The sequence below is a fragment of the Centrocercus urophasianus genome, unplaced genomic scaffold (assembly GCF_019232065.1).
Source record: "Centrocercus urophasianus isolate 14NV4802_14NV808 unplaced genomic scaffold, USGS_Curo_1.0 seq_14, whole genome shotgun sequence".
In the NCBI taxonomy this organism is placed as follows: Eukaryota; Metazoa; Chordata; class Aves; order Galliformes; family Phasianidae; genus Centrocercus; species Centrocercus urophasianus.
This window is the reverse complement of record NW_024884586.1, coordinates 37,061,795-37,074,363: the sequence shown is the minus strand read 5'-3', so window position 1 is coordinate 37,074,363 and position 12,569 is coordinate 37,061,795. Positions and strand designations below refer to the sequence as shown.

The 12,569-nt window shown below is 44.5% G+C and overlaps 1 protein-coding gene across 1 annotated transcript; it reads right to left on the bottom strand.

The window, feature by feature from the left end:
• Positions 1–3,450: 3,450 nt before the first annotated feature.
• On the bottom strand, positions 3,451–12,021 carry CALM1 (calmodulin 1). Its single transcript, XM_042813780.1, has 6 exons — positions 11,929–12,021; positions 9,387–9,417; positions 8,401–8,544; positions 6,342–6,448; positions 4,813–4,948; positions 3,451–4,590 (listed from the first exon to the last, which is right to left on the bottom strand). Exons 1-6 carry the CDS (start codon positions 11,929–11,931, stop codon positions 4,562–4,564), a joined length of 450 nt encoding a protein of 149 aa, XP_042669714.1. The 5' UTR covers positions 11,932–12,021; the 3' UTR covers positions 3,451–4,561.
• Positions 12,022–12,569: the final 548 nt, after the last annotated feature.

Here is a 12,569-nt window from a genome sequence, read left to right as displayed (position 1 = left end):
CCAGCAGGGAGGATACCAAAGTAGGCACTCATTTCTTAGTAGATACCAGCTGTGCTTCATCATCTGGGGGACTGTAAGTGATTCAGCTTCTATGTAATTGACAGCTCTGTCATTTATGCATATTTGGCCACTTCATCTAGAACTGAATTTATTAATATCAAGCTTAAAACCAATTATAAACTGTTACTGAATCTCCTGTATCTGTACTGTATCTTCTGAACGCCTCCCTGAGACACTTGCTGAATAGGGGTTCTTAGAAAACATCTAGCATTGATCTTCTAAGTACTCGGGGTCTTCAAATACAAATTTGCTATGGCAAATAATATTACGATTCTTCAGAATTCCAAATCCATATGCAACTCATTATTTACTTAATTACTACAAAATCCTGCATTTGGATTTAAAAGCAAACAAACAGCAAAAAATCCACAAGTTTTAGTATTTTGGAATTGCAACCTTCTGTGAAAATCCTGCAAATAAAATTATACGCATTTGCCTTACAGTCTGTAAGGGTTCATCAGTTCTACTTAGGAGTAGATTCAGGTTTGCTTTCCTAAACATCAGTCAGGGAAACATAGCACTGGCCCTCATCCCCTATCTTCACTTGACTGCTAGGTGTCAATAGCCAGATATATATCCTGTGGTCTCACTACAGTACCTTCGGTCAGATTTCACTTAAATCACTGAATTTAAAATAAATAAATAACCCAAACCCTAATTGGATTTTAGTAAGGTAGGTGTTCCAGTTAGTTTTCACAGTAGGAAAATGCATTCTGTTCAACTTCATTATTCTTAAACACCAAGACTTTTAGTTTAACGTGGCGTCACCTGGGAGGAAGGATCTGCACTGTTATCACACACCGCACTACAGGGACCAAGACACGGCCTCTGCCCCTCCCACCAAGCTGTGCAGGGCACAGAGATGCCAGCTGCAGCACCATGCACACAACCCATGGATCAGACCTGCACCCACAGGCAATTAATTAATCAGTAAGATGTAGGCTAATATCTTGATCAATTCTCGACAGCATCAGTGTTACCGGAGCCGCAGAAGCAGGATGAACTGTTGCAGTGAGTTTTCTATCAGACTGGTAGCCCCCTCCTCCCCCTTCATCCCACCCCGTCCCAGCACACAAAGCAAATGCCCCCTACTTGGAGACATTTTAGGACATGCGTGCCTGAGTGATTAATAAAATAAGCATGATAATGAATAATCTATGTTAAGCATTTTCTTACCCTTTATTTTTCATTATGATCAGAAGAGGAATATGATTAACAGCAGTTTAAACTTTAGCAGTACAATTTCAGTATTAAATATAAAACTACACTGCAAGTTGATGTATTTTAAAAATGGTTATGTATACTCTAGCCTTAAATTTATGTATCAAATACAACTCAATTGTTTCTTGCCTTGACAATTAACACATCTAACAAGTTTCAACAAGCCAGACATCCATCTTTTCCATTAAAAAAAAATAAGCAAGCACACCAACTCTTATTCATAACAAGGGGGTGTAAAGATTCAACACTTTCCTGAGTGTTGTGCAAAGAAAAATATGTTTTGAGAAAGGCAGTTAAATAAGTGTAATGACAAATCTGAAGCTAAGCTGGAGGACCTTTTGATTAACTTCATATTTCATATATTATTTGCATCAGTTGAGAGCAACATGAGTTACAGAACTTCCATGAAAACAAGCCACTTACAAGCAGGTGGTTAAGCTTGATCAGTTTATTAAAAGGATTATGTGACACGGTTGCCTGCAATAGCAGGGGACTGGATCTGATGACCCAGGAAGTTCTTTCCAGTCCCATGTTTCTAAGCCATGCACCAAGTGTATCCAGCCCACACTTTCACATTTGGAAAAAGCCAAAGCCACACGCACACACACACACAAAAAAAAGTCCTTGATGACACTTCTCTAGATATTCACTATGCAGAAAGGAACAGAGCTAAAGTCCTGTACAGAGGATACATTTACTCGAGGTTGATGTGGTACTGAAGTCAGTTAATTAGATACCTCCAGGCAGATTCAGTTACAGGGCATACCAACACTGCACGCTGCCAGACAATTTCTAATCAAGCCAAGAACCTCTTGCAGGAATGAGGTCTCTGCTAGCAAGCACAGAGCACACTGAATAAGCTAAAAGCAGCTGTTCTTAAATGAACTACCCTACCAACCATGAGTGAATGACAGATAGATGGTAAGAAGTATTTACCTACTAGACAAGATCTCTCTGCACACTCAGGCAGAAGTAATCAGCTCAGAGCAGCAACCATTGCTCCTACCTTGCCTGCCTCTCAAGTCCATTCTCTATAAAAGCCAGTCTGCACAATCAGCACAGCCCTTCTCAAGCACTACCTACAGTAGCAGTTTGCAGCTGCCATGCAAGGCTTTACTTCCCAAATGGTAGTCAGGCAATTTCATCACAGCAGCTGGTTTGTTATGATGGCACACGCAGCCATAGCAATAGCCTTTACAACTAGAGATCTACACTATTGCCTAGATTCAACCCATCTAACTTTCAGGCACTTGGTTAAGTTATCTGGGTACTTGGTCACCCAGAACCACCCCCTAACAACTACCCCCCAAAAAAACCAAGAACCACTGAAGGTAGACAGTCTTAATTGCCTCCTGGAGGTGTCTCTTTACCCCCACTGAGTGAGGCTGCATTTCCAACCAACTTCTTAACACAGGCACCTCAGTTAGACAGGACTACTGGAGACTCACATCTCTCTTATGAGATAGTATCAGCACTCTCCAAAACCAAAGGCAATTAAGCAATTTAGGTTTGCAACTCCAGTTACATTTGGAAACAAACTTAATCAAGTAATGAAGCTGTAGTCCCTCCCTCCCAAGCATGAACAGCCTACCACATGGAGGCTCTGCTACTTTAAAAAAAAAAAACCTTCTTTCAAACAAAGAAGAGTGGGCACAGCTGCTTTGCCACTCATTCATGGGGAAGCTGAAGGATCAGAGAACACTTACTCAAAGACCTGGAATGACTACGCATTGCTAGTGCATGCAAAGCAGAAGTAACAAGACTTTTAAAATTAACCCTAGTCCTCTTCTCCACCCTGTAAAATTCATGCAAGTGTTTGAGAAGATAGTCAAGACATAATAGCCCCAGTTTCCAAAAAGGCTTATTTCTTTTAAGCATATTGTAAGAGAAACGTTCATTTCTTTTCTTTCTGTGGGTAGAGAAACGCTTTTTTTGGCATGTTTGATAATCACAGATCTCTATGAAGCCCATGCTGTTCTAGTGCTCCAACTGGTTTCTATAACCTGTCAAAAAAAAAAAAACATAGCAACCTATCTATATTTCCCCCAGTATTGACATGCATGCTGAGAGCTCTCCACTTTAGTGAAATGAGGTGTTACTTCTGTGCTGATAGTTGACGAGTCAGCATTACACGACTTTAAGACCAACTAAATTAACATTGTCGTAATATGAAAGGCAAGCACAAGTTCATTTATTTATAGCAAAGGTCTTGGGTTACAGGAGGTCAGTTCTTGCCATCTTGAAGAGATAGGGGATAACTTATTGCATACATGTGCATTATAATTTAGCAGCAAGTCATTCATAGAAACGCTTCCCTCCTACTGCTTTTTTTTGGTTTGTTATCTCAATTATATATATATTTTAGCTTTACAAAGCATTTAACACCACCTTTAAGTTAATGGTCTTTTATTGGAAAAAAAGACTAGCATTTACAACTTGGAATGGACATAAACTGTAATATCTTGAACAGCAATGTTGATAGTTGTGCTGAAGTCCACAGGCTACTCCGCCAGCTCCAAGTCATGGTATAGAAGGTTTTAAAAATATGAGAGTCCAAAGATGCTCCCTTGGTGAAGGTTTCTTTTAAAAATTTTGTGAACGGTAACAGCCCGACACCCGTTTCACTATAGTGCAATGCAGACAATGTTAAACCAATATTTTTTAACACAGACATGCCATCCATAGTTAAGATCATCATATTTTTGGAGCACACTGCTACGTACAGGAGAACCATTCAACCTTTTGGGCATTTTCTCTAAGTTTCATATCCTTCAACCATTTTTGCTGTATACCATCCTGAGGTATAAACCAATTTTAAAGTAAACCAGCTATGACAATTTATACTACAAATTGATCTAGAATCCACTGTTGAATAAAAGAGTGGATCTTTGAGTTTTTCTTTTTTTTTTTTTTCCTTTTAATACAAATGTCTGACTGTGCTCAATTGTCAAGCTGCATGCATGAAAAACTGGCCAGCCCAAACAGTGTAATAGTCATTAGCAAATGGAACTTTCGAGTTCACTAAGTGCTTCCTTTTTTTTTTTTTAAATTTATTTATTTTTCAAGGTAGTACAATTAATTATATTGTAAAATTGATGTTTAACTTGATCTTTTGGGGACAGGACCACCAACCATTACATGCAGTTTGTGGACAGAAGGTATTTTGACATTCAGTTTTGCTATACAGAAACAGAATGAATAAATGAACTTTTTTTGCAAGAGGTAAGTAAAAGATTCAATTTGATTCTTCTAGAGGAAAAAAGGTGTAAAGGAGGTCTCTTCACTTTGCAGTCATCATCTGTACGAATTCTGAAAAGATAAAAGGTCACCGATTTATTGTCTCTAAAGTACTTTCAACTGTTACATAAATTTTAACTTTAGCAATAAAAAAACTTCACTACATCTGATTTTTATCCACAAAAGCGGATACCTTAATCAATCGGTTGCCTTCAAATACTAGGAAATACATCCTACCCAGCATACATTCACTAAATCCAACCAGTGGTTTACGTCAATGTAAGTATCCATTACCTTCATAGTTGACTTGCCCATCCCCATCAATGTCTGCTTCTCTGATCATTTCATCTACTTCTTCATCTGTTAGCTTTTCTCCTAAGTTTGTCATAACATGACGTAGCTCTGCTGCACTGATATAGCCATTGCCATCCTGCGGGGGAAGTTTCACAAGATTATCATCAACAACCCCGATAATGATTCACACTGGAACTATGCTTAGGTTCCTAGAGACTGCTTTTAAACCTGCCTTACAGCACATGGAACACATCCAGTATACTTTATAACCCTCCAGTATGTGTACCAGTCCCATCACCTTATGAAACTTACATCCCACTAAATCCTTACCTAATTATAGTACTTAAAAGAATAAATTGCAATAGTTAACAACATGCTGGATTTTTTTTTTTTTAAACTGTGGTAGTGCTTCTAAAGATCTTTCAAAAAAAAAAAAAAAAGTTTATTTCATCACTGCTGCCTAAGCAGAAAAAAAGATCAATTCCCCTGCCAGCAACAATAAAAATCAGCTTTCTATTTTGTGTAGCACTGCTTCTATGAAGAGAACTCATGCAGCTAGGTTAGGCTACTTGTTTTAAGATTTAGAACAAATCACACTTTCAAAAAAAGCATTTTAATTCTACTCATAAGCAGCTGTGAAAAGCACAATGGCAAAAAGAGAAATATGATTTTAAGTCAACATTCCTATTAGTAACATCCAACCCTAGAGCATATATCCAGACATCTCCGGAATTGGGAAAATCTCCCCCTTCCACCTACATGAAAAATGCACTAGCTTACAGCATGGCCTTTGTGTCATACCTGCCATCATCTAAATCTAGTCTGCAAAAATAAAATCAGAGGGGAGGTGAGTGGTAACTAAAGAATTCAACATTTCCACGTGCTTTCCAGCAGAGAATCAGACTTGCACTTTTTCCATAAAAAGCAGAGAAACCTTTAGCATGAGCTTATCAGCTGCATCAGCCACTGCACAATAATTCTCTTGTAACAACTGAGGGAAACCCCTCCTCTAACAATAGCTTGTCAGAATTTTTGTCATGTACAGCCAGGTATCCTTAACGAAGGTAGGACCTGAGCTTGAGTTCCACTGAAAGCAACTTTCAAGACCATACCTTGAATGCAGAAAATGCAATACTTCATGTCCCTGTAAACACTAATGACATCTTGCTTCAGCAGCTTTCATGAGGTATCAAAATCTCACATACCCACGCAAACATCTCCCCAGTTCCCCAAAGTCAGTGAATACAGAAATTAAAAGACATCCTTTCACACCCCAGGCATCACACCCTCATCTCTGCTCCTAAGGGAAGGCCAGTGAGTTTTCTTCCAAGAAGAACCTTAAGTTCAGCCCTGCTGTGTAGGTACAATCTCCTTGCTCTGCAACAGGGCAGAGATTGCTGCTGTCAATTCCCCTTCTTATACCATAGGACTTCTATACTAAAGAACTTCTCTGCTTCCAGGTGAGAAAGCACTGAGGAAAAGATGGGCACCATTCCTGCTTCCGAAGATACTCAAAGATTTAGGGTTACCTTGTCAAAAACTCGGAATGCCTCACGGATTTCTTCCTCGCTGTCTGTGTCCTTCATTTTTCTGGCCATCATGGTTAAAAATTCAGGAAAGTCAATAGTGCCATTACCTTAATAAAAAGAAATCCCCCAAAATTAAAACTTCCACACTTTTATGCAAGAAAACCTGGCATTTAATTTAGCCAGGCACAAGAATGAGAACAATAGGTTCTTCACATTATTCTTCTATAAGAACCTTGTGTTTTCCTAAATTGTTACCACTGCCTTTTTCCTTTTACAATATGCAACAGTCACTTCCACCTCAGTGTTTCAGTACAAGTTCTACAGCTGCCCTCTCCAGGACAAGCCATACCTTTTTCACCACCCAAGCAAAATGTCTCTCTAATGTTCCAAGGTTTACAATTTGTAGACTCACCTACTTAATGTCCTTCTCCATAACTCATCATTTAGTTTATTCAACCTCTTCCCAAATGCTGTGTAATGGTCTAGAAAAGCAATACAAATCCACAACATCTAAACTCTGAAGTTCCTTGTTTAAAACCAACTTCCTTAACCCATGTTGTACACCAGAGCAATGCACAATTTTAAGGGGCAAAAGGCATCCGCAAACTTATGAGAAAAGCTGCCATAATTTGGTATTTCTCATAAGCTCAACAAGTATTCTGATACAAGCGTCACAGCAAAAACTGAAAGTCTGGTATTTAAATTCCTCAAAGTAAGGATTCAAATTTGAGACTTCTCAAAGCCAAGAGAAACAGTTAATAAAGATCCTCCAAAAAGCACAAACCAGGTTAGCATAGTCACAGTTCAATCCTACAATACAACCCAAAATTCAACAGCTGAAGGAAAACATTAAGTAGCTCACTACATAGCTAAGATCTACCCATTTACTGAAGGAAACAAACTCATCCAATAAATACAACAAAGCAGGTAACGGAAGTTTCAGAAAGCTTTCCTTGTTTAGAGATTCCAGACTGAAACGTGGAGCTATTTATAACAGCAAGCTTCATTTACCAACTGGAATACAAGTCTCTCACAAAGCTTTAAAAAAAAAAAAACTCTCAATGAACTGTAGACTATTAGCAAAGCATCTTGCCATAAAAGAAGTTTAAACATACGGGCAGAGTGTACTTATCTGAAATCCACAATTTCTTTTCAATTTTAATCAACCAGTGCAACACTGCAGAATGGTACCTGAATAAGCCACTATACACATCTACATATCACTGCAAATCCTGAGTATCGGGAAGTTTCAGTATCTGCAAAGACAGCTGGCAATTACAGTCCCCCGCCATTTTCTAAAAGCAACCTTAACATAAGTCTAACAATCAAGTAATTCATGCTCCAGCCTATGCGCTTTCTACTCTTCAAGTTATTGCAGCAAGCATCAATCAGCCAACATGAGATCAAAGCCTTGGCACCAGTGAGCATCGGAAGGCATCTCTCCTTTTTTCTAACTGCCAGTCTGCTTGAAGTCTCAGAAACAAAATCTTATTCTCTCTTCTGGCACCCACATGAAGCGATTCTGATCAAGACTCACATAAGGTTTTCCTACGTCTGCAAGTGATAGCCTCCAGCCCCACCCCCAGTAGTGACCCAATATACTGCTTTAAACTATGCAGTCTCTCCCTGTTGCATTTTCAACTCTTGTGAGTCCAGCACTATACCATTCTAATTACATCTTTGGCCTTAAGACAGAACTAGACATTAGCACAGAACAACATGAGCCAATGAAACACGTCCAGAAAAGCTACGTGGGAGCACAGGTTAAATGCAGGTCAGGATAAGTTGGGCAGCAACAGGAAGCCTGCAACCCATAAAATATTAAAGACTAACAGCATAACTTTGTCTCTGCCTATCCTCATTCAGATTCTCACTTAAGACTGCTAGCATCTTCGCTGTGCTAAGAACAAAGAATAACCAGACACCTCTCAGTTTATTTTAGCCAGTATTTTGAAATTTGGCTTCAAAAGAACAGTGTCACAGCAACTTCTTTATACAGTCTGAGCATGGAAGACATATTTAGAACACTCAGCATGAGAACCATCTTTCTAACACTTACCATCAGCATCTACCTCGTTGATCATATCCTGCAATTCTGCTTCTGTTGGATTTTGACCCAGCGACCTCATGACAGTTCCCAGTTCTTTTGTTGTGATAGTACCATCACCATCTTTGTCAAATAGGGAAAAGGCTTCCTTGAATTCTAGAGGCAGAAACAGTCCCACTGATTAATAACAGTGCCAGCATAAGGTAAAACTGCATATAAAAATGCATTCCAGTAATAATGCTTGGTAATATTTTAAGAAACAAGCTTGTCCATGGATTAACAGAATTAGTATTTTCAAGTATTAAGAAAAAACAGTTACAATACCAACTATAGCTTGCACAGCCATGCGACCTAGGCTTCAATGTACTAGCATCACATCACAACGCTGATGTATTTCAACATCTTGTTGCTTGAACCGCTGTTGTATCACAAACATTTGTGTAGGATAAGTTAAGAGAACGCTGTAATTTCCTATTTTACCATCAAATGGCTTACGGGAATAAGAAGAATGTGTAAATAATAATAAGATGAGTAAAATAACACTAAAGAAATAGAATAAGAATTGGTGATCTCAGGTGGGTGTGACTGGTCTTCAGCAGGCCCAATACTGCTTCTTCTCCCAATTAGCCTGTACTAGACACATTCTTAGAAATTAAGAAATCAGCTTAAGGCTTATTTGTTGCCATTTGACTTCAAGTTTATAGTCACATGAAAAAGACAGCTTGTTCTGCCTTGACTTCAAGCATGCAATCAAGATTCTAGTAATTACTTGTTTGTAAAAAACATAGGTAGGCCTGGCTCAAATCATCTCTGGTCCAATGAAGCAGTACACTAGGACAGAATTGCCAGTAATCTTCCAGAACTTTTCAGAACAGAGTGCTTTTGTTTTAAAAAGTGCTAGCACAGATTTGAAACCACAGAAAGACAACTTATCCACTGTATTTGAGATTTTTTTCATTCACAAGCAATTAGCCAAGAATATTTATCAAGGTACTTACCAGCAATCTGCTCTTCAGTCAGCTGGTCAGCCTACATGAAGAATAGAACACTTTAGAATAACACTTCTAGCAACATCTAGCCCCAAGACACTTCCTTTCAATTTCACAGCAGCAGCTTATCATTATTAAGGTCATTTTCAACCCCTGGAATTCCCCTGCTGCTAGAAGATCCCACTCACCTACACAACACAGCCATTTCCAAAGACACGAAAGCCACTTTTCCTCCGAGCTGCCCATTAAGACTAAGATATACCATCCTTCAACTCAGAGAGCCCGATTTGGTCAAGTGAAGGACACCAGGCAGGCTCCTTGTAATTGGTCAGACAGGCATGAAATCCTTAATGACATGTGTTTAGAGTTTCACATCACATCAGATGTCATTTCCAGAAGCACAGTGCCCTGATCAAGCACAGGGGGCATTTGCACACTGGTGGGCTAATGACAAGTGTGCCACCTAGTGATCCTCCACAGGTCCATCCTCCCAGCACAGCCCCAGTGTGAGCCTGCAGCATGCTTTATGAATAGGGCTGTGCTGCAACAGGAGGAACCTCAGTACCACAAATTTTCACCAGCCAACAGAAACAAAGTGCCAGTTCAAGCACTGTGTTACTCCTTCACACTGCCAACCACCATAAGATGTCTCCCACCATCACAAAGGCACTTTTGTTCACCCCTTTAGGCAGCAGGATGGAAAGCACCTGCCTGTGACCTTCTGCTCGTGAGGAGACTAGCACTGCACCCAGGGACTCAGCAGGCAGGAGCACACCTGCAGCCCCTAACTGTGCCAACCACATCCTTCCAGAAGACTCCATCACGATGAGCAGGGCATCACCCACACCTCCAGCCTTTGCACTAAGAGAGCTAACCAGCTCTTTTAGAGGAACGATGGCAAAAAACTCTTCTCATTGACAAGACAGCAAACCCAAAGCAGGATTTTACATACCTTTACAGAGGTACTGGTGAACACAAGGCATCAGCTCCTCTAAAACCTATTTTTTGAGGAGCTTGTACAAACCCCAACAAATGACTGTATAGGTCTAAGAAAGGCATCTTGTAACCCCTTTTGTCTTGAAACCCCATTACTTTTAGGTACAACAGCTGGATAACTGCAGCGGAGAGCAATTGGGAACTCCCTGGCTGTACCATCTCTTAAAGCACAGGGGAATATCACAGGGCTGAAAGCCCGATGTATGCATTAACAAACAGGCTGCATCTCTGCACTTAGGCAGCAAACTTCACTGCTTTTTAAAAAATATTTTACTGCCTGTACCAGGTGACTAACCAATGCCACGTACTGGGTGGTTAAAACCTGCAAAAACGCTCGCAGTTAAAAACCAATTATCTTGTGGAACCAAACAGCTGCAGAAAACACACCCAAAACGCACTTCGGCTTCCCACTCTTTCTGCAACTTTCCAGCAAATGAGAGATGTTACAGCTCGCGGACATTTACGTAACGGCCACACACCCCGCAGGCCGGGAGGCAGAGCCCCGCCTCGACACGATCTGCGGCCCGCGGCACCGCTCCGCGTCCCGTTCTGCAGGGCTCCTTCCTGCGGCCGCACTCAGGGGCGGAGACGGCGGCTCCCGGGCACGCCGCGCCTCGGCCGGAGCCGTACCCGGCCCCCCCCCGCCCCCCCTCCCGCGTCCGAGTGATGTCAGCGCCGCCCGGCAGGAAGGCGAGATGGAGAGACAGCGCCGAGCTACACCCAGATGGCCGCGGAGCGATTAGAGCTCAGCCGCAGCCCGAGCTCCCACAGAAACCGGAGCCGCGGGGAAAAATAAACCCGAGCTCTTCGTCTTTCGGAGAGGCCACGCGGCACCGAGGCGACGCGTTTCCACGGCGGGGCCGGCGCAACAGGCGGCGGCCGCGCTGCTGCACTGCGGCCCCGCTCTGCTCCGCGCGGCCGTCCCTCCCCCTGCTGCCAACCCCTGGGCCAGGGAGCTCTGCCACCCCCTCCCGCCGAGCCCCCGCGCGGGGCCGGGGACGCGAGAGAGGCGCGCTACCCACCCCCCAACCCCCGCCCCTCCATAGCCGGGGGTGCGCGGAGGCTGGGGAGGAAGAGGAGGAGACATGATGTAATGCGGGCGGCGATGCTGCGTTTTTTGGGGATGGGGGGGTGCGAGGGCGCAATAGCCGCAGCGCGGAGCCCTCCCCCGGCCGCCTCCCCCCCCCCCCCCCCCCCCCCCCCCTGCGCAGTGCAGCTGTGCCGGGCTCCCGCCGCAGCCCCACGGAGCCGCGCCCGGCCCTTCCGGAGGGCAGCGCGGGGAGGGCGAGGTGGGAGGGAGGGAAAGAAGGCGGGCGGCGCCGCAGGGCCGCGCTGAGGGCCGGGGTCCCGCTCGGCAGGGCCCGGAGAAAGGGGAAGAGAGGAGGAAGAGGAGGAAAAGGCCCGGGAGGCGCGCAGCGCAGAGGGGGGGGAACACTGCCGGGCGGGAAGGGCCGCGGCCTCCCGCCACCCCCGCGCCGCGGGGTTCCGCCGTTACCCGCCGTTACACCGCCGCTCCCCGCGCACTGCCCCCTGAATCCGCGGCTGTACTACGTACCATGGCACGGCGGCGGGCCCGACGGCGGCTGCACGAACTGCGCGACCACGAGCAGCGGCGGCTGCTACCTCCTCCCTAGCGCGGTGCAAGAAGTGCTGGGGGTGTGAGCCTGCGCCGCGCCGCTATATATGGAGCGCTGTATCCCTCCGCCGGAGCGGGGCCTTTTTCTCTCCTCCCCGGCGCGGTACGGGTAAGGGTGACTGCGGCGAGCAGCCCTGCCCCCTTCGCCGCCCGGGGCCGGCCCCCCCCCCCCCCCCCCCCGGCGGCCCCCCCCCCCCCCCCCGCAGCGCTGCGGAGCCGGGGCTCGGCGGTGCCCCCGTCCCCTCTCTCCTCGCCCTGAGGTAAGACCCGGGCAAGGCCGCCACACGTTACGGCGCTGAGCTGCCCCGAGACGGAGATGTCCTCCGGAGGGGCTGCGGGAGCACAGGTGCCCTGCGGTAATCACAGCGCGTTTGTCAGCGCCGGCACCCGGAGCACGGCGACATTCGGTCCGCGACCGTCTGCGGCTGACGTGTCGCTTCAGCCCCTGCTCAGCAGAACTACAAGAGGAACGGCGTGAACATGTCCTGAAGTCAGGCGTTCCCTTCACGTCCCCTCTCTCTGCCCCGGGTTTTGGGGTTTTGTTCACCAACCGATGATAA